We start from the raw sequence: 21,982 nt of genomic DNA, 5'->3' as shown, positions 1-21,982 counted from the left end.
TCTAATTCCACGCTAGCCCCCATTTTTCCAAATTAGCGAGCTTTATCACTTGTGTGGTTTCTATTCTCCATACCACTCAGTGCAGCCTCTATGGGAACCGGCTGGAAACATTTCAGAACAGCCTTCAAGGGCTTCCAGAAGTCTGCCGACGGCCCCCAAACCACGGGGTCCCACCTTCTTAGATGGCTTCTCTCCACATTTCTGCAGTTCCAGGATCCCCGACGGTGTGAAGTCAGGTTATCATTCACTCTCTTTGCACCTCTCCCTTTCTGTCTGATTTATGGCTTTAGAATGTTGGCCCGGAGGACCTTAATTTAAAGCCTCTGTCAGAGGTTGTTACACGAACGTGGTGCCAGTAAAAAAGCTGTTTTTCTTTGGTTTTTGCTTCTCTGTCGCCTTTCCCGTGGCATGAAATATGAGGTCGGGAAATAAGGTAACCAAATTGGGGTTGGGGGAGGTATTGAGAAACTCTTGTGTAATCCCTAAAAGGGGCCATGGCTCCATCCCAGCCAGGGGCCAAAGCCAAAAATCTGGGTCTTCAAGCCAGCTTTATGTCTATGATAAACCAATCAGTTTATGTCTCTTACTTAAGCTGCCTCTAGAGGCTGTCCTGGTGGTAGTTCTAATCAGGTTTAGAATCCCTAGTCTAAAGTCTGTCAACTGTTTTAAACTTCTGTTCCTCCAGCCGAGGAGATCCTGTTTAGTTTTGTGTGTGTGTGTGTGTGTGTGTGTGTGTGTGTGTGTGTGTGTTTACATTATGAAAACAGTAGTATTCTTTTTCATTCTCCAAAATCAGAGTTACAGTTTAATAATGAACGTGCTCAGCATAGCTGCCTCCTGACCCTTGGATATTTTTATGCCCCTAAGGAAACATCCCCCTCTCCCTGCAATGAGACTCAGTAGGCTATTGCTTTTCAGCGTTTCTCCTAGGAGTGAGACAAAGAATCTTTTCCCCGTCGTGTGACTTTTCTCTAAGACTGCTTTGGGCTGCTTCGCATCTCTGTGTCCACCTGCTTCGTTCAAGCATCTGTACTGCTCATTTGTCGATCGTTCACAGAGCCCTTAATTCAGAGGTTTGGCTCCTTTAGAGTTGAGTTGCTGTTTTTTGGACCATTTGTGCTGTTCAGTGAGCAGCAAGAATCTCCAGGTTGCTGGTACCAACTTCCTGGCTCTAAGAATGGTATTTTTTAAATTTTTTTAAATGTTTATTTATTTTGAGAGAGAGAGAGAGAGAGTGTGCATGCGCACGAGTGAGGGAGGGGCAGAGAGAGAGAATCCCAAGCAGGCTCCACACCATCAGCGTGGAGCCCGGTGCAGGGCTTGAACCCAAGAACGGTGAGATCATGGCTGGAGCAGATATCAAGAGTCGGTCGCCCAAGCGACTGAGACACTCCATGGCCCCTCTAAGAATGGTATTTTTATAATACACTGTGAAACTTCATGGGTCTCTCAAGACCATTCTTGTCATCTTCAAGAGGAAAGTTATAGACTCGTGTTCGTTAAAGAGATAATAAAGTAAATAAATAGACAAGAGGAGGGGCGCCTGGGTAGCTCAGTCGGTTGAGTTTCCGACTTCGGCTCAGGTTGTGATCTCACGGTCTGTGAGTTCGAGCCCCGCGTCGGGCTCTGTGCTGACAGCTCAGAGCCTGGAGCCTGCTGCAGATTCTGTGTCTCCCTCTCTCTGACCCTCCCCCGTTCATGCTGTCTCTCTCCATCTCAAAAATAAATAAACATTTTTAAAAAAATAGACAAGAGGAAATAATAGTACTCGGTTTATGACGTGATATCTTTTATTGTAAAAAAACAAACAAACAAACAAACAAAAAACAACCCAAACAACGAAGTAGGTGTGTACATATGTATTTTCACGTTGTATGTGCAAAAGATACCTTTGGTGGGATCATGGGTTTTTCAAAATTTTCTTTATACTAAGAAAGGAAACCCAGTGCTATTTATGTTTAATAATTAAAAGACAAAAGAAAACACAGCAGCAACAACACAACAGGAAAGGGAAGTCTGGCAGGTAGACTGTTGGGTGGAATTTTCAGGCCAGGGGCCTTGTGGGGCTGAGGCCCCCCCCAAGCCGGCCTTGCCTGGCAAGGGGCACCGCACACAGCCTGGGCCCGGTTCGGGGACTCCGGGTTTGGCTGTAAGGCCGCCTTCGCGCGTTGCCGGAGGCTGCTGAGCGCAGACGCTTCCTGTGGGCGTTTCTCTCTCCCGCTGGATGGGGCAGTGTTGTGTCATCGGCTCAGGCCTGTCAAGCCTCCTGTTGGAGCCTGAGAAGGAGTGGGGATGGGCCCTGTCTCTGCTCCTCTTGGGCACTGAGCATCGCTTCTCCGAGGCTGGCGGCTGGGGCGCTGTCCTGCTGTGTCTGGGCTCGGGAGAGCGTCCGCACACACAGGCGTTCCGGCGTCAGCTTGTCAGCTCCCAGGGGCCAGGCTCCTGCACCTCCAGGAGCCAGGAGACAGTGCATCAGCAGGAGCCACTCTGAAAACAGTCGGGGAAATTCCACCCCCGGGGGCAAACTGCCATTCGGATGAGGAACAGCCCTGCCGTCCAGGGCCGGCTGGTTGCGCGTGCGGTAGAACCTACTGGGTGTGAATGCTAATGAGCCCTGGCCGTGGAGAGGCTGCAGCCAGCCCCCGCCACCGTGGGCCGGTGTGGGAGCCACAGCTCTCCGTGGTGATTCACCAGCCATCAGTTCCTTGGGGGCCGGGCTGGATCCTTACCCCAAAAGCAGTGGTGAGAAGCCACGGGAGGGAGCGCCCCCAAAGGCTGCATCTTCTCTTGCAGAGAAGGTCCATTCGTGTGACCAGGAGAGGCAGAGTGCCCTGGAAGAGGCCAGGCAGAATCCCCGGGAGGGCATCGTCATCCCTGAGTGCGCCCCCGGGGGCCTCTACAAGCCAGTGCAGTGCCACCAGTCCACTGGCTACTGCTGGTGTGTGCTAGTCGACACAGGGCGCCCACTGCCCGGGACCTCCACACGGTAAGCCTGCTCTGCCCCCCGCCCCCAAGCCCATCCTGCCCCTAGGGGGACCCTGGGGTAGGAGACCCAGCTCCCTGTTAGGCTATGCTCGTGTTTCCCTCCTTTACCGGCCCGGCCCGGCAGGAATCAAGGCACGAGGAGAACATTTCTGCTCCTGGGCAGATTCGGTCCTGGTAGAAAGACCTGGGTCCCGGATTCCGGTAACAATTCTGTCCCTTCTTCGCTGGGTGACCTCGGAAAAGGAGGTAACCTCTCCGAACTCCAGTTTACCGGCGAGAAGGTTATCACCCCAAGTCCCTAGGTTCTGCGGATCCCAAACATCCTGCGTGCAGACCTCAGGTGACTGAGGCGCCACTCTGCTTGAGCGGTTGCCATGCCATGCCTGAACACGCCTCTGGAAACATTGGTACTGGGATTGCCGGGTGGCTGCTGGACAGCACAGGCGCCATTCTGCTGCTGGCCCCGGGAGTTCCAGGCTTAGTGACAACAGGGTGGTTGCGGCTGGCAGTGGCACCAGTTCCCAGCCCCTCCTTACCCGCCCCTGTGTCTCTCTCCTCCCAGCTACGTGATGCCCAGCTGTGAGAGCGACGCCAGGGCCAAGAGTGCAGAGGTGGACGATCCCTTCAAGGACAGGGAGCTGCCAGGTGGGAGGAGAGGCTGCCCCTTGCTGGTCCCCCCACCTCTTTCTGTTCTTCCAACTCCTGTGGTGCAGAAGCAGCTCCCTCCTCTGGCTCTGCTTCCCCTTCTGTAGGATGGAGATGGGGGTGCTGGGTGGGGCATCACAGGGGCCCGGGGATCTGCCCTCAAATCTCACTTTATCTTTCAGGGTGTCCAGAAGGGAAGAAAATGGAATTTATCACCAGCCTCCTGGATGCCCTCACCACCGACATGGTGCAGGCCATTAACTCAGCAGCGCCTACTGGAGGTGGGAGGTGAGAACGTGAGCGGGATGCAGGCCCAGCCGGGGATGTGGGTGCCTGACTTTCTGGATGCTTCAGGAGGCTGGGAGAGGGGCTACGGGTTGGGTAGGGCAAGGACTGGTCCTGCCTTCTGCCAAAAGTCTTCCCACCCTCTCCCGTCCCTGTTCTTTGGGAATTGCTTTTCTCTGCCTTTTAGTTACCTGATTACAGGCAAGTTTAGGGATGTCTAGAGACTTCCAGCACCTTAGCCTCAGGAGTGGATGCACTGGGGTGAGAGTGCTGAATAGCAGGAAGGGGGAGGGGCATGTAACCGGGCAGTGAGGGCAGGGAGGGAGTACACAGCACTTGGTGATTTTTCTTCTCTTCTGAGAAGGCAGGAATCATGTGCCTTTTGGCTTCCTGAGAACCCCAAGGGCTCTGGGCAGTGGGATTGGACATCGCCATATCCAAATCCAACTTAGTTCAGCAGCTGATAACGCTGGCTGAGGCAGTCCTGACGTGAGGCTCGAATGCACACACTCCCCAGTGACCAGCATCCCAGGCCTCACTAGTTGGGCCCATTAGGTCAGTGGTTGGAGCACGCACGCATGCACGCATGTATCCATCCACCCATCCACACATTTAGCACCTGTTGAACAAGCACTGGTCTAAGGACTAGGAACCCAGGGATGTGAGGCATGTTCATGTCTGCAAAGTATGCAGCTTAGTGGGGATACTTGCAAATTGCGTGGTCAGTGCCAGAATAAGGTGGAAGAACAGAAAAGGGTTTGCTAACTCAGTCCGGAGGAATCAGAAAGGCTTCCTGGAGGAGGTGATAGCTGAGCTGAGTTTTGAAAGACAAGTAGGACTTAGCCAGTGAAAGAAGGAAAACCACCCCAGGAAAAGGAAAAGAACACTGTGGCTCCGAGAAAGGGCATACCCATCGTCCAGTATGGCTGGGCTGGGCTGGAGGGGGTGAGGAGGAGAGGAGAGCAGCGACAGATGAGACGGAAGAGACGGCCAGGGACCAGGAAGCCAGAGGGGAGGCACAGAAGGGGTGTGTGTTGGGGAGGGGGGCGTCGGGCTCCTACAGCAGTGGAGGAAGTACCCATGTTGGCAGGGACGGGCACCTGTCTCTGAGCTCTGAGCCCCAGTTCCTCCGCATCTGCCCAGAGACAGAGCTGTCATCAGCAAGGCAGGGAGTGCCACCACGGTGGCAGGTCCAGGCTCCAGGCCTGGGGAGAGGCCCCGGCGTAGCCGCCTTGCCGGCGATCCGCAGGAGCACAGGGTGTGTGTCTAGCGTAGGGAACCAGGACCGCAAGCTCAGGGGTGCTGCATCCTGCGGCAGGCGAGGGTGGCTGTCCGGAAGACCCAGTTTTAGGTCACGTCCAAGTGAGCGCAGAGGTTGCCTCCTGGTTGCCACTCTTGGAAGTTGCTGGTCTGGTGCACTTCCTCTCAGCAGCCCCATGTGAGCTCTCAGGCTGGTTTCTGGGTTTGCACACCCTGTGGATGACATCAGGCCTCCCCAGGGGGGACACAGCACTGAGTCTGAGAAGATGGAGACAGGGTCTGATAGGCTGGGAGATGGGAACAGCTTGGAGGCAGCCGACGGTGCTCAGCGACTGGGCATTTAAAATAGAGAGGATTGTATCCATTTCTCCAAGAAGAGGGGGCAGGGGAGTTTGTGGAAGCATATTCAGTATTTATTGCCTTTGTTACTCATGCTCGGAATATGAAAAACACCTGTCGTTTCATGCAAAAATTGGGATGAGATATTTATTAGAAGAAAATGGAGAGGCACCTGGGTGGCTCAGTCGGTTAAGCGTCCGACTTCAGCTCAGGTCATCATCTCGTGCTTTGTGAGTTCGAGCCCCGTGTCAGGCTCTGTGCTGACAGCTCAGAGCCTGGAGCCTGCTTCAGATTCTGTGTCTTCCTCCCTCTCTGCCCCTCCCATGCTCACGCTCTGTTTCTCTCTCTCTCAAAAACAAATAAACATTAAAAAAAAAAAAGAAGAAGAAGAAGAAGAAGAACATGGAAAAAGTAAACAGGAGGGACATGGGCTTAAAACTTCCAGGTCTGAGTGTTTCCCATCCACAACCACCTGGGGCTGCTGGCTCTGACCAGCCACTTAGGGAGCCTGCCTGGTGCTTTCTCCGCACTCCTGAGAAGACAAGACTTCAAATCTCTGCCACTTGCTTCCTTGGGAGCCCAGCCCAGCTTCCGAGCATGGGCCTTGCCTCGGCCCCAGGCAGACTGAGGGTGCCAGGAAAGTACCAGATCCGGCTGGGTCCTGGGCCAGTGGGTGAGGGGTCCATGGAGGTCAAAGGCACAGGTAGGTCCCCCTGGCCAGGCGGCATCAGGACTGATGCCTTGCCTTCAAATTACAGGTTGCAGGGATCTTTACAGAAAATAAAAACTAAGAAGTTTACAATGTCTTTAATACCAGTTTTTAATACCAACGTATCCTTAGGGAAGAGATTTTTCTTTTTCTTTTTAAAAACCCTCTCTTTTAGGTGTAATTTAGAGTGGGGCGAAGATTAAAAAAGGATTCTTCCCTAAACACATTTTTCACGTTAAGCTCATATTATGCCAAAACTGGGTTTGGTGTTGATGAGAATGAAAAGTTTGAAATGCATTTGGTAACTGTGTTACCTGGAGGCTGGACTTGTAATCAAAAGACACACCACATGAACCAAGAAATAGTTTAGAAATCCGGGAGGAGAGTTGGGGGCCGGGGGGTGTGGCAGGAATTGGGGAATGCAGGAAGAAAGAGCAGCATTTACATGGGGAGGCCACGGCCAGGGGTAGCAGGTTCTCCAGGTTTTAAGCTGTAGCTCCCACCTGAACTGGCCCTGCAAGGAGGGTCTCACTGGCCATGTCCCAGCTGCTGGTCCTTCTCAGTCCCTCAAACAGGCCTTGAAGAACCCTCCAGGTTCCTGCCTGCCCCAGGACCTCCATGCCAGCTGCTGCCGCAGCCTGGAATATGAGGCCCCGTCCTCCTGTGATTGGTCCCGACTGTCCATTTAAATGTCAACTTCTTAGCAACCAACCCATCTAAAGGGGCTGCCAGTCACCCTCTGTCGCCACACCTCTTTTTAATTTCTCAGCCAGGCACTTACCCTAGCTGGTATTTTGCTGGCTTGTTTATTTATTGTCTGGCTTACCCTACTTAATGAAAATTTAAGTTCTATGGAGAAGGAGCATTACCTGTCTTCTTCCCTGCTGTGTTCCTAGAACTCAAAATAATCCTTGGCACATAGGAGAGGTGCAATAAATATTTGCTGAATGAATAAACAGCTAGAAGGATGGGTAGATAGATGGATAGATCCGTAGGTGATACAAAGAGACATGTCTTGATAAGGCCTCTTGATCCTTATCCCGCACATCAGAGGTTTCACCAACTACTGGAAGACCAAGAGGCCAAATCGAGCCATCAAATTCACCACGGTCCTTCTTTGTCCCTACAGCGCCCTGGATGGGCCCAAGAGACTTGGGAGCCCATGTGGAGAGACCCTAGCCAGGCACTCTTCTATGATAAAAGAGCAAAGGCACGGGGCAGCTGGAGGCTGGGGAGCACAGCTAGAGTAGGGCTGTTGAAGAGAATTCAGGAATCCAGGCTGGGTTTTGGCCTTTGCTCTGAATTCGGGCAGAATTGGGATCATAGGCACGGAAGACTGAAGTCAGGGAAGGCACATCTGATCCCTCCTACATCCTCTCAGGGTCTGGCAATTAAAGCTGGACATCAGCTGGGGCCAGTGGGAAGAAGGGACAAAGAAGTCATGTCTCCCCCGCTCCCCGCAATGTAACACCTGTCAGGCCTACAGATTCTGGTTTCGCACCAACTCTTACATTTCCATTCTTCCCTGGTATAAGCTCTGGGTCGGGTTCCGGGGACGAAGTCATGGTCGCTGCCTGGAGGGGCTTCCGATCTGATTGAGAGAAGGGGTATAGAATCACAGGATTGCACTATGAGGTCAGTGGGGTAATAGAGGCAGAGAGAGTGCTGGGGGGCATCAGGGGCAGGAGGGCACGTGAGGGAAGGCTTTATATATGAGATGATACTTCACCTGAGCGACATCTTCGTGAACAAAGGGGTAATGCCCCAACCTAGATGGACCAGGGCAAAGAAGCCCTCGGGGATGAGGCAGGGCCTGTGCAAGGAGTTGTAAGAAGTGTGCCTTAAATCTGGGAGGCAGGCAGAAGGTGGGGCTGTGGATTGGGGCAGAGACCAGATCATGCCAGGCCTTGTGATTCACACCAAGTGCAGGACGATGCCCATGATTAGGTGAGCTTTTTTTTTTAATGTTTATTTATTTTTGAGAGAGAGAGAGAGTACAAGTGGGGGAAGAACAGAGAGAGAGGGAGACACAGAATCTGAAGCAGGCTCCAGGCTCTGAGCTGTCAGCACAGAGCCTGACATGGGGCTCGAACTCACAAACGGTGAGGTTATGACCTTAGCCAAAGTCGGACGCTTAACCGACTGAGCCACCCAGGTGCCCCATGAGCATTTTTGAAGAATCATCCCGAAGGCCATAGGGAAGCTGGATGGGAAGAGAGCAAGACGGGCTGGGAGGATTCCAGCCATCATCAGAGCGATAGGCGAGGGGGAGCCCCACTACAGCTATGGGGGAAGGGATGGTTTTCTGAAGCTTTAGCAGTGAAAGTAATCAGATTTGAAGACTTATTAGTGATCGGACATGGCATGGAGGGAGATGTCTGCTTCCTTTTCTGGGCTTCCAGCCTCATTTGGGGGACGGGGGGGGGGGGGGTGAGCGGTCCTGCCCAAATCTAAGAATAGGCAAAGTAGAACAGGGTGTCCATAGAAACATCCGTGGTTAGTACATGGGAGGGGCAGCCTGCAAGTATCATTCAAGGATACCAGTTCTCAATGAAAGTTTGCAGGATGATTGAATCATCCTCATGCTCCTTCCTTCCAGGGCTCTAGGAGGTGAGCTCCTCCTGAGATCAGCCCTCCCATGGCACCCATTAGCATTCATCAGACCCAAAGGAAAAGTTCTGAGATCCCAGCTGGCAGTCTTCTCAAGCAGGGGAGCCCTCTCCTTTTTCCATCTCGCCCCAGAAAACGTGAACTTTCCGGGGAGGTGGGATGGGCTGCGTGAGCCTTCTGGCCCCTCATGCGGCCCCCCAAGGAGAGACCATCTGTACTGTGGCTTCCTCCTTCCTGCCTAGCGTGGTTACTTGTTGATGGCCTTGTAAGGCAAAGTGTGGAATATGGCTGACTCGGCGTTTCCCAGCCCCACCCCCCTGCACAGCTGGCAGGGCTCGGACCCCACTCCAGATGGGGCTCCGTTGGTCTGCTTGGCTTGGCCAGTGCTTCCAGGCCGTCCCGCCTCACCTTCTTTAAAACTGCTTGGGACAGCAGAACAAGGCCCAAGATCCTGGCCAAAGCAAGTTTTCTTGTGGCAAATGGGCTGGCTCTCCAGCTGTGCATTGCAGCCAAGGCCTGGCAGAGTGAGGATGCAGAAGCAAAACTGAATGCAGGAGAAAGGCAGCACCTGTCACCTCTGAATTTGGGAGAACAGTCAGTGTGGCCAGGGAGGCACCCAGCTCTAGTGTGTTTCGTCATCCCTGGAGGTCAAAGTGAACAGGACAGCCACCAAAACAGCCCAGAGACAGCGGACACCAGTCTTTGGATTTGTTTTTCCAAAATCTAGAATTCGGTATCATTTGGGTGTGACCTGCCACACCATCTCCAAGGACAGTTGGATAACTCTACACACCCAGTGAGCCCTTTTAGTAGAGTGGAACCTCACCTGTAGGGAGGCCCATGGCATGGACCAGCGCTGTTAGGTCATTTAAGGAACCGTTGCACCCTCTGATGTAGGGTCCCCAGCCCTTGCCTGATGAGCAGATTTGAATCCCAACAGTCCCAGTCTCCAGCAGGGGTTGTGTGTACACCTGTGAGAGAAAGGTTGGAGGTCTGATGCCAGCGGAAGGAAGCCTAGAGCTGGGAGGGCAAGTTCCCAGTGTTTTTATTATTTTTTTTTTTTTAATTTTTTTTTTCAACGTTTTTATTTATTTTTGGGACAGAGAGAGACAGAGCATGAACAGGGGAGGGGCAGAGAGAGAGGGAGACACAGAATCGGAAACAGGCTCCAGGCTCCGAGCCATCAGCCCAGAGCCTGACGCGGGGCTCGAACTCACGGACCGCGAGATCGTGACCTGGCTGAAGTCGGACGCTTAACCGACTGCGCCACCCAGGCGCCCCAAGTTCCCAGTGTTTTTAAAGGATACTTCTAGAAGGCCGCAGGAGCTGGAGGGATCAGGGGGGGTATGGCTTTGAGGGCAGGGTAAGTTTTGGGGAGTCTCACTGTGATGGAAAGGGCTCTAATAAAACTGCTTGAGAGATTCCTGGAAATTCTGCGGGAGGCCCTTTGGCCCCGCCCATCGGGCACTCCCCTGGGAAAATCTCAGCTTCTCCTGAGCCAACCGAGGCCTCTTGGCTCTTTTGCACATGCGTGCCTGCTGCTGGTGTGACTAAACCCGGACTCCTGACACAGCTCAATCCTGACTCGATCTTGTATGAAGTATGGCAGAGACTTAAGATTGTTGCAAACTCAGAACCTGATTTTCAGAGTTTTAAGCTGAATGCCTTCTGCAGTTTTTTATTATGTGTTGTTGGAAACATGGAAACTATCCCTAAACCCCTCTAGCTACCGTCCTTTTTCTCACCCCATCTTCTTCCAGAAGGCTCATGGTTAAACAGTGTTCTGGGGCCAGGGCTGGAGATCCTTCCCTGTAGATCAAGCGTTCTTTACCTGAGTCCATGAGCTTGGATGAGGTTTAGGGAGTCCATTAAACCCTGGAAGTCAGCACAGTGCTATGTGCATGTGCACTTTTCCAGAGAAGACTATAGCTTTGTTTAGGTTCTCAGAAGGGTCCATGAGCCCTCAAGGCTAAGAAATTCTTGCTTTAAATGTACTTAGAGCTTGGCCTGCGCTAAGTATTAGGTTCCAAAGTAGGCCCCTAGTGCTGCCAGCGTCACAGGTAGAGCTGGGCTATGTTGTCAGGAGTGGAGGTGGGACGGTGGGTTTCTGGAAGTCAAAGGAGTTCAGAAGCAGGGAGCCCTACGTGGAGGGCAGAGGAAGGGGGAGGAAGGGGGAAGAGGCAGGACCCGGACAGGCTGAGGGTGCGGCGGAGCGAGAAGCACCACTTGGAAGGGCCTCAGAAGACTTCTCCTGGGAGAAGGAAGTATCCTCGGAGTCTCCAGGGCCAGGTCAGGCCAGTGGTCATGGCTGTGAGACGCTGCTGGGAGTGAGGAGGGCAGGACCAAGCGGACAAAAGGAGACAGGGGAGGGAGGGAGAGTCAGAAGGAAAGGAAGGAAAAGGTTAGCAAAGCCAAGTGATGGTCTCTGTGCATGGGAAGAAACTCCCAGAGGTTGTAAAGTCGGAAGAAGACCAGCCCAAAGGATGGTGCAGGAGCTCCATCGGTGGAGCTGCTGAGAACCGGACAGGCTGGAGCCCCAGCAACACGTGTCGGAGGCAGTGGGCCTCTCCTGGCAGGGCGGCTGGGCGGGATGACCTCATCCCTTCCCAGCTCAGCGACGGAGGCTTTATTATTCCAGCCTCTAGGTAGACATGACGCTATGCTGAGCCTAAAGGTTAGAGAAAGATCTGCCTTTGCCGCCATGGGGCTCTTATGGCCTCTGGCAGGAGGGGTCCAAAGGGAGAGTCCCCAGTGGGAATAGCTGGAGTACCTCCCTTGGGGCTCTTCCTGGCTGTCCTCTGCAGCCCACGCCCTCCCTCGCGTTCAGGGAAACACAGGTAGGCACGGTGCTCAGAGAGGGAGCTGACCACCCTCCCTCCTGTGCCACAAGCATCTTGATAGAGAATTTTCTGCTGCTCACCTGGTATACCCTGCAGGCTTGAGAGTAAATGTTATGGGTGAAATAGAGGGAGCTCTGACACGTCAAAATACCACGTACTGGCAGAAACAAAAATCTGAGCTCTACGACAAATAACTCCATTCCTGTTTGAAGGACCCTCTGAGCCTGCTTTCCATGACAGACCAGGCAGATTCCCAAAGAACCAGGGGCGGATGGTCCCTCACACCTTGCCCAGGTACTCCCTGCATTAAACCTGTCCAGAAGACATCCTGCTGGCAGATCCACCAATTGTACTGCCTTGGAATCAGCCCAGGGTGCCCGGGGGGAGGGGGGGGGCTGCCCAAGACTGCAATCCACTTAATTAGGAATGGGCATTTAGCAGGGATGCTTGGCTTTTTTTTTTTGTAATGAAACTTCTTTTTCCCTAAACATTGAGGGCACTTGGGGATGGGAAAGGGAAAGAGTTTGCTGGCTCGTTCATAGGGGTTGGGTCAGAGATGGTCCCCTCCCTTCTGGAAAACTTGGCAAACCCCAGAGAAGAACCCCAAGGTGTTGGCAAGTGCTGTGAATATTTTTCTTGCAAGATATAGTTTCTACCTGCCAGATGCAGTACTGTGCATACGTGGGCTGTGTTAGACGTGGTCACTACTGTGCACCTTGACACGAGGAAGCCTTCTTGGTTGCTATAGTCTGGTACTTTTAAGCACAATCCCCTGGGGTTCTAGCATACATGTGGTTTCCTAGGTCCATCCCAGACCTCCAGACTTAAAACCTCTCCATGGAGAGACTCACCCCTAGTAGGTCTGGGACTCGCCAGTTTTAGACTTGCTCTGTTTGTGTCCATCACAATTGTCTTCTTCTCTCGATTCCTACTGCACTTGTTGCCCGACAGTGACAGGCCCTGGGAACTTCACACTGAATTGTCACTGGCTGATCTCAACGTATTTGGCTCAGTCTTACCAAGACATTGAGCAGTTTGAGGCTGGGGGCAATGCCTCCCGGGACCTGGCCTGGTGTTGGGTGTGTGTGCGTGCTCAGATCGCCCTTTCCCATAGTCACGTTGACTGAGTGAGCGTACACGTTTATGTGTGAACCGCAGCTTGTCTGGCGATGAACCCTAGGCCAGGAGGACAACGTGCATCCCAGCTGTGGTTTACTCAGGTGAATGAAATCCATTCAATATATCTTGAGCTCCCATCTTATGCAAGAACATTCCTGCCTGTGGTAGAGGGTGAGGCAGGTTCACATAAGAAGGGTGACCCACTCGGGGACCCCTGAGAAATAAATTATCCGGTCTCGAGAGTCTAGCTGGAGAGGCTGGCTTGATTCTGCTACAGGCTGAGTGGGGCTGGGAGGTCTTTGGCTTGAAAGAGCCTTTGCTACCTGACTGCTGGCAGCTCAGCACGACCACCCTGGCATTGCCCACGTGGGAGAGACGTGCAGTGGGGCCATTGGTTCCTGCAGGATCCTGAGTGGTGCTGTCTGGGGTGGGGGTGGGGGGTGTCTGCCTGTGGCCCAGGTTTTCAGAACCAGATCCCAGCCACACGCTGGAGGAGCGAGTGGTGCACTGGTACTTCAGCCAGTTGGACAGCAACAGCAGCAATGACATTAACAAGCGGGAGATGAAGCCCTTCAAGCGTTACGTGAAGAAGAAAGCCAAGCCCAAGAAGTGTGCCCGGCGTTTCACTGACTACTGTGACCTGAACAAGGACAAGGTCATCTCACTGCCTGAGCTGAAGGGCTGCCTGGGTGTTAGCAAAGAAGGTGAGTGCTCACTCGTGTGTTCCTGGCCTTCCAGTACGCGTGCCCCACCCAGGCACAGGGACCACAGGCTCCTTCGATAGACGAGATCCCAGGTACTCATTTATTCAACTGCTTATGAAGAGTGTGTTATGCTTTATGCTGGATGCCTGGTACAGTTGACAGATAAGGTCCCTGTCCTTCCACAGCCTACCGAGGACATAGATCTTAAAGTGTTTATGTGCATTGTGGTAAGCGCTAGGAGAGGGTATTAGGAGAGGCCAGGCTGCAGTGACAAGCAGACCCACACATGTAGTGGCCCAACACAGGAGAAATTTGTTCATCTTGCCCTTGTAATAGTTCAGCATGATTCCAGGTCATGGTGTGTGCATGCGTATGTGTGCGTGTGTGTGTGTGCGCGTGCCTGTGCGTGCAAGGGGAGGAACAGGAATGGAGACTGTACTGTGCAGTCACTCTGAGATCTATCTTGGCTAAGAATGACTCTTCCTTCTTTATTAGGTGGCTTCCAAGGTCACCATGGCGGTTGTTTCCATTCTCAGTAAACCAGATGGAGTAAAGCATGGAACAGTGCTCATGGGGGGGTGGGGGGTGGGGGTGGGGGGGTTATGCTCCAGTCCAGGAAGTGACACACGTTACCTATCATACCTCGTAGTGGCTGGAACTGCCACCAGACCACACCCAATAGTAAGGAAGTCTGGGAGCGCCCCGGAAGAGGAGGAGAACGTGGATTAGGTTTTCTGGTGGAAACCTAATCATCTCTGTCATGATAGAACAAGTGCAGAGTGTTGTAGGAACATATGTAGGGGCACTTAAATTAGCTCAGGGGCAGACAGCCTCGGAAAACTTTGTGAAGGAAGCGATGTCTAAGCCAGCCATGGGCCACAGGCTCAATCTAGTCGCTGGCCTATTTTTGCATGGCTTGTGAGCTAAGGATGGTTTTTATATTTCTCAAGGGACGTCATTTTCAAAAAAGAGGAATAAAGGATAGATTGTACATGACCTGCAGAGCCTAAAGTATCTACTACCTAGTTCTTTACAGATGAGTTTGCCAGCCCCTGATCTAAACCGATACCTGCGGAATGGGTACGATATGGCCGAGGCAAGGGGTCAGCAGAGGGAGAAGTGTTCTAAGCTACAGCCTAGAGTGAAGATGTAGCGGTGAGGAACGGTTCTAGAGGAACTGAAAGATGTTAGTGGGACTGAAATGCATACTTAAAGGTGGCAGGAGCTGGGGGGTGACAGGAGGTAAGGGGAGAGTCTCAACTTCATAAGGGCAGCAGAGAACCACGGAAGGGGTTCAGTCCAAGAAATGATAGGATTGGTTTTTGCTTCAAAAATGCATGCTGGCTGCAGTGTGGGAAAAAAAGATAGCACACGAGCGAGGCAAGGTCCCCCCAGGAGGCTGTGGCAGGAGGCGACAGAGGCTTGAGTTAATGAAAGCACAGTGGGAGTGAAGGGAAGTGAGTGGTTTTGAGAAACATAGAGCCGCAGTTCTGGTGACCGAGTGGATATAGGGATGGAGGTTGCTTTGGGCAACTGGAGGGCGGGTCTGTTCACCGAGTTGGGCAACATGGAAGGACGAACAGAGCAGGCATAGGGGGATGGAGAAGACAACCGGTATGGATTGAACGTGTCAAGTTGGATGCATCTCAAGGACCAGTGGTTCTCTAAGTGCAGGCGAAGGGTCGGGGCTGAAGATGCCAACCTGGGTGACACCGATTTGCTTGAAATGGAAGCTTTGAAAAAAGCTGAGATTGCCCAGGGAGAAAATTTAAGGGCTTTTTCTGGCTCATAACCCTCAGTGAACCCAAAGGATAGCACAGGAAGTGGATGAATTACCACCAAGTACCGTGTCTCGGGACCTGCCCCCTCTGTAGCTGGTTCTGGCCCTCATTCTGGGGTGTGTGACCCTGGGTGAGTGAGCTCATGGCTCTGGGCACTCCTGTCTGATTGAGGACGCCTCTCTGTGTTCCCATAGTACTCTGGGTCCCCAGGACACAGTGCAATGTCCTGGCTCAAACCCCGCCTCTGCCACAGACTGGCTCCTTCACCAAATACAAATTACTCCACCACTCTGGAGTTTAGTTTCTTCATCTGTAAAATGGGAACAACCATGGTATCTACCTCAAAGGACTGTTGTGCTGACTCAGTGGGACAGTGAGCGAAAACACTTATCACGGTGCCCGAGACAATGAAGGAACTGAATCGAAGTTCCACATTACTGTTCTTCTTCAGATTATTGCCTCGGTCAGCAGCACTTCTCACACTGTGTTGCAGCTGACTTTTCTGATTCCCCCGTGGAGCCCTGGGTTGAGTCACCTCGGTTCTACCCCCAGCACGGTGCACGGTGCCATCAGATCCTTGTCGGACAAGTGAATGAATGAATGAATGAATGAATGAGGGGCTTGCTCAAGCCGGACTCAGCTGAGGACAGGCTTTAGTTTCAAGTTACCTTCACAGCTGTGCCCAGGGAGGCCCCTAGAGTGCAGCTGCCATCCTTCCTCACCCAACACCTTCGACCCTCCCCCTGAGCTCCTCGCCCCGGAAGTGGGACAGAGAGGCCTGAGAGCTCTGCGGCCGCCGCTGACCCCTGAATATGCTGCCTGGTTGAAAGTATGGCTGGGGTGCCTGTGTCCGCGTGCGTGTCTCTGCGTGTGTCATGCATAGGCATGTCCGTGAGTGTCCCTGCGAGCATGTCTGTGTGTGTGTGTGTGTGCAGGTGTCTGTGTGCATGTCTCCCTATGTGTGTACATGGTCTGTGCATGTGCATGCATGTGTGCATGTCCATACATGTGTCCCTCTGTGTGTGTGTGTGTGTGTGTGTGTGTGTGTCTGTGTCTGTGTGTCTGTGTACGTATATAAGCAGGTCACTGTGTGTGTGCGTCCTCAACCCATTTTACAGTCGAGGAGTCTAGACGAGCCTAGAGAGGAATAGCACTTTGCTCGAGGTCAGAGGGCCCACGTGAGGTGGCATCATTGCTGGCATTTGGACCCAGCCTCAGGATTCCCAGGCCGGAATCTGTCCCCTCCATGAGAAGGACCCCAGAGTGTTCGAAGGTGGTCCCTTGTGTGAGCAGGCCAGTTTTGCTTACCTGAGGAAGGCCAAGGGAGACAAGACCAGCGGTGAGTCCGGGAAAGCGGGGGAGCAGGCCCAGCTGGGGGTGACATGAGCAGGAGTAGAGGCTGCTGGGCCCGGGGCACCGCCTTCGAACTCGGGGCGGGGAGACCCATAGCTTCCAAGCAGGCAGTGCCTGCAGGAGAAGGGAGCATTAGTGAGAGGCATCGGGGAGGTGGGGGCGGGAGCTGGGGGTGAGAGCAGAGGCTCTGAGGGCAACCTGACCTAGCTTTTAATCCCAGCCCTGCCGCTTGCTAGCTCTGGAACCTCTGAGCCTCAGTTTCCTCGTCTGCAAAATGGAGATGATAGCATCTACCTCCTAGATTGGGTGCGAAGGTTTAACAAGATGGTGCACGTGAGGAACTTAGCCCAGTGACCCGGTTCGTAGTGAGCGCGCAAAAGAAATTGCTAGTAGTGGACGAACACACCCAGGGGCTGAAGGCAGCGTCCCTGGGTCGCTCTGCTCTGGAGAGCCCCAGAAAAGTCGCTTGGGCCGAAGGTATGTGGGGAATGAGCCCCTGCATTGGTCATCTGGTGTCATGCGGTGCCCTCTGGTGGGCCGAGAGAGGCTTGCAGGCTAGGTGGGGGGCTCACGGGGGCTGGGGGAGTGCACGAAGTTTAGGGATGAGTGTGGCTTTGGGTCCGAGGGTCCGCATTTCCTCAGTTTGTAAAACATCTTCATCAGGATTATCGTCCCCGCCCTGCGTCAGTACAGGCAGCGTGGAGACTAGTTCCTCCGTTGGTGAAAAAATTCCCAGCCCTCCCTTGGAATTGCCCAAGGATGCCGCCTGCCCTTTCAGGCTTTTTCTGTCCCCTGCCCTCCTCGGTGGTTCAAAGCACGGTCCTGGGAGAAGGTAGCCAGGTCCGAGTTTGCTTCACCACGTAAAAGCTGTGTCGTCTCCGAGCCACAGCTCCGCCGTCATACGATGGAGACAACGTGGTCATTTTATAACAATCGTATAAAATTGCCCCGAGGAGTAAGCCATGTGATGTAGGCAAAGCATTAGTGCCGGGAGCCTCCACAAGCCAGGCCTGGACACCAGGGGCCCTGCACTTCTCAGCTCAGCGGGCGGCACGATTAGAGGGCCCTCCTTCTCTGTGGGAATCTTTCTGCTGCCGGGCCGAGTGGATGAGCGATGGGATTCAGAGCCAGGCCGGATCCCGTCACTGCCCACCTGCCTGCCCTGGGCCTGCCACTCCCTCTCCAGGCTGGTTTCCTTACCTGTCAAATCAGACATACCAGCATCTACACACCCCACCCTGGGTTGTGTCACTTTCTCAGGGCTTAGGAATGTTAGCAAAACCAGGGGCGGGAGCATTGAGCTGTGGGTTCGCTTGACCGGCTGGGTGGGCGCGGGTCCCCTCAGCACTTCATGCTCTTCAAAGCCCTTTCTCCACTCCATGAATTCAGTCAGCCCTCAAGGCGATCCTGTCAGAGGCAGAGCGGAGGCAGCACAGCCGTGGCCCCGATTCCCAGTCTGTAGACTGACCCAGTGGCGTTGAGGTACATGCACAAAGTCACGCAGCCTCCAGGGGTCACGCAGAGCTGGCCCAGTTCTTGGTGCATCCGCCTCTCAGCTCCCACTCCTCCTCGAGGAGACCTGGGCCCTGCAGAAGCCTCCAAGATCCATAAGCCCCCAGTGGGGCAGAGTGGGCGTCAGCAGGGGGAGGCTTGGGCCTTGGCTAAGTCCCTCAGTTGCTGCAAGCCTCAGTTTCTAGATGATGAGGCTGGACCACATGGTCACGGCCAAGATTCTCTCCACCCTGATGTTCTGTGACCTGGAGAACCAGGACCCAAGAAGCTTATGCCGATGTCCCTCAGCACCAAAGCCCTCTTAGCTAATAGTTGAGGGGATTTCAGAGAGATACCCCAACAAGGGCCTGGCCTTTTGGAAAAGCGACTCTGTTTAAAGGTGCTGGCCAGCAGTGGGTTCACCCGGGCAGAAGAGGGCCACCGACACCCCCAGAGTGGGAGGCACACCCACACAACCTCTGGCTCTTTCTCGAGTCCATTCCTCATTCAGGGGGTTGCAGGAGACAGGCTCCCAGGTAGAAAGGAAGCTCCACCAGTTCTCGGGGCCAAGGCCACTTGAGTGTCGTATGTTCCTGTTTGTTGCAGGTGGTAGTGTTGGCAGCTTCCCCCAGGAAAAATGAGCAGGTCCAAACCGATTCAGGAAGTTGTCTTCTTTTTGGGGTCCCCGCCACGGGCCCCCTAAATGCAGCGTTGTAGTACGGCGGGAGTGGAGGAATCGGCCAAGTAACTTTGGCTCCCATTTTCTTTCTTCTTCTTCCTTTTTTTTTTTTTTTTTTTTTGTGCCGTTAGCACTACCAGGGTCCTGCTGTCCCCACCTGTAAGCCCACCGCTGCCACTCCCAGGTTGGGAGTAGTTGATGCGTGTCGTTGGGTTCCTCGTAAACCTACCTCTAACTCCTTGCTTATTCCCTTTCCCAGTAGGACGCCTCGTCTAAGGAGTGGAAAACCAGTGGGCAGGTGGAGAGACCAGGGAGGCAGGACGGACCATCCAGACCATCCGACACACCTAACCTTCACCGATACCGCGACGCCCCGCCCACCCCGGCCCAGCCACATCCCACGTAACATAAGTGGTGCCCACCATGTTTGCACTTTTGATAACTCCCATTTGCGTGTTTTCTTTTTGGTTTCATTTTTAAATACCAATATCTAATACCACAGTGGGAAAAGGAAAGGGAAAAAGACTGTTTATTCTCTCTCTTATTGTACGTTTTTGGATCTGCTACTGACAACTTTGAGGGTTTTTTTTTTGGGTGGGGGGGGGAAGGTGTTTGTTGCTGGGACTGAGAAGAAAGAGATTTATATACTGTACATAAATATATATGTAAATTGTATAGTTCTTTTGTACAGGTGTTGGCATTGCTGTTTGTTTATTCCACCCCCTTCCCTGCTCTTGCTGTGGGGCTCCGGACACACGGCCCGGCTTTCTAGAACCCAGAACTGCATCCCCAGCCACGCCGGAGACCGACCCCTGTGTGCATGTAGATGGGAGCCCTGTGATCATATTGTAGACTCCATGGGGTCTTTTCTGGTGGGAGGCGGGCACTGCCCCTTGATTTGGCTGTCAGATCTGGCAAGTCACTGGGAGGCTGGCCTTCTCAAGGGAGGTTGGGCTGGGGGGCAGGTGGGAGTTGCCCCTGGAGGGCAGACAGTAGCCAGCACTGGTGTCAGTTCCCCCCTGCTCACATGTTCCTGCTCTCCAGACCGTCGGGTGGCCCAGAATCCATCTGTGGGCACACCAGTATCCTCATGACCCACCGAGCAAATGACCCTCAGACCATTTGCATGAAGCCACTTGAAACATTTTCACCCACGTTCAGCATCTACTCTGTAAAGCAGGAGAGGGGAGGCAAAGAAGAAAAAGACACACAGTGGGGCCTTCTATTTAGTCGATTTTTGACAATTTTAAGCAGTGGAGGGAAGAGGACAGAAGGCCCACACTGATGAGTGCAGTGCCGGCCTCCTGCAAATGCACGAGTGAGGCTTCCCAAGACAGACTCTCAGCAGCGAGGTCAGACTGGGGCTTCCCATCCATTCTCTATCTCCCCTGCCATCCTGTCCTCAGTGGTTACCACAAGCTGGAGGGGGGAGCCCAGCGAGCCACCTTGTTGGTAAACTCAATGGTTTATTTGGTTTTTAACCCAATACTGAAGTTCTTCCTATTTCTCAAGCTCTTCTAAGGGCTCCCAGGCTCAAGGCCAATTCCAGAGTAAAACTAATCTCAGGCCTCCTGCCTCTGCCTCTTGTAGAAGTGCAGGGATAATAGCCCAGCTAGGAGGAAATGAGGCCTAGCTTTCTGCAGACATTTTACTGGGATTCCATTGTGGGCTGTCCAGCCTTCCTCTGGCCTGGTGGCTGCGCCCATTCAGACAGCTGTCAGAGGGCAACAAGTGACATTTAGCCTCTCTTCCCATGCGCGGCCATGGTGGCCTCGAAGGAAGGCAGGTAGCCCAAGACTGATGCCCCTGTTGGATTGCCCCTCTCATATCCCAGCCAGCATTCCCATAAGTGTGCCCACCTCGGCGGACTGTGTACCCCATTTTGGGTCTGGAAAGCATTGGCATCGTAAGCACTGGCCCACTCAAGGCCGTGCTCAGGGAGGGCCTGGAGCGGGGAGTGCACCTTCTCAAGACATGCTCTGGTGGGGCCTCGGGCTAGAGAAGTTCTTGCTATCATGGAGAAAATCCTAGAAGGTATCTCAGGGGTGACTGGAGGCCCCATCCCAACATGGTAGGGAGGAAAGGAAACCCTGCCATCCCCCTTGGCCTGGACCAGATGACTTGGTGTGCTGGAGCTAGATCAACCTTCCTCAATGCCCCGGCCCCTTTCCCGGGCCCGGAGGAAGCATGAAAACACAGAGGGGGTGCCTCCCTGTGGAAATTCAGAACCCACCCACCCAACCCTGCCATCTTCTCTCTCACACACGTGTAGGCTGTGTTGTGTGGCTTTCGTTTGTGAGGAGGGAAGGAGACTATTTGTAGCTGGTTTTATAAAAAAATAAAAATGGGTAAACCTTGGTAGCCGTTGCCTCTTTCTTTGGGGGGCTTACTCTGATGGGAAGATTGCTTTCTCTTAAAAGTTTGGTGTTTTCCCTGGTCCAGGTGCCCTCGCTCTGATCCTAGGAAGTCCGAGTTGTCAGACTAGAAGGGAACCCTCGAGTGGCTACGAGGTGCCCCCACACTTTGCCGTGAGGACGTTGACCGGTCCCTTTGGCCCTCGCTTACCATGTTTGTGATCTCTGTGGTTCTCCCTCTTACCTCCTCAGACAGCTGCCCCCACAAACCCTCACTGGAACATAGTGAACGTTGCTGGCCATGCTTCGGGGGCAAGGCTCGGGTGGGGGGAAACCTGCCCTGTGGCTTCAGGCTGGTGGAGGTGGGCACCTCGGCCATAATCCCCATCTTAAGACCCCAGGTGGGAAGCAGCTGTGGACAGGGTGCAGCCCCCAAAAGGGTGCATGCTGTCTCTGCCCCAATTTGACGGGGGTACATATTCAGGCAGAGGCTGCTAGTCTGGTTCACATTGCTGGAGGGCTTCAGGGTGGGGACTGGCGGCCAAGGTGAGGCTTTAGATTTTCTCCGATGCTACTGGTATCTCTTTCTTTCGCCCCCTCTCCCCGTGCACCGCTGTGCCTGGAAATGGTTTCCCCACCACCCTCTGAGAAACTCCCCAAGGTTTCTTTTGCCACACCCCATCCCTTTGTCCTTTGTAGGCGAACAGGATAATTCCTCTCGAAAATTCTCCCCTAACCCTCTCTGCAGCTAAGTGTTCCTGGGAAAGGGTCTAAGCCCTTCAATGTTGTCACACAGGTTTAGTGCTGAGACTGTGTCTCCAGGCTCCA

General features: G+C 53.5%; 1 protein-coding gene across 3 annotated transcripts in view; it reads left to right on the top strand.

Moving 5' to 3' along the window:
* SMOC1 (SPARC related modular calcium binding 1) overlaps positions 1–21,161 on the top strand; it is a 157,636-nt gene extending 136,475 nt beyond the window's left edge. For 2 of the 3 annotated variants that reach the window (XM_086709415.1, XM_086709417.1), the window contains exons 8-12: positions 2,794–2,986; positions 3,548–3,630; positions 3,813–3,918; positions 13,252–13,496; positions 19,060–21,161. In XM_086709415.1, coding sequence (XP_086565541.1) covers positions 2,794–2,986; positions 3,548–3,630; positions 3,813–3,918; positions 13,252–13,496; positions 19,060–19,076 — 644 coding nt within the window. In that variant the 3' untranslated portion in view covers positions 19,077–21,161. The remainder of the gene's footprint in view (positions 1–2,793; positions 2,987–3,547; positions 3,631–3,812; positions 3,919–13,251; positions 13,497–19,059) is intronic. The other variant, XM_086709416.1, reaches the window with a different exon arrangement.
* The last annotated feature ends 821 nt before the right edge of the window (positions 21,162–21,982 follow it).

Source organism: Puma concolor, chromosome B3, assembly GCF_028749965.1.
Source record: "Puma concolor isolate L17-30 chromosome B3, mPumCon1.1.hap2, whole genome shotgun sequence".
In the NCBI taxonomy this organism is placed as follows: Eukaryota; Metazoa; Chordata; class Mammalia; order Carnivora; family Felidae; genus Puma; species Puma concolor.
This window is presented reverse-complemented; position numbering and strand designations above follow the sequence as displayed.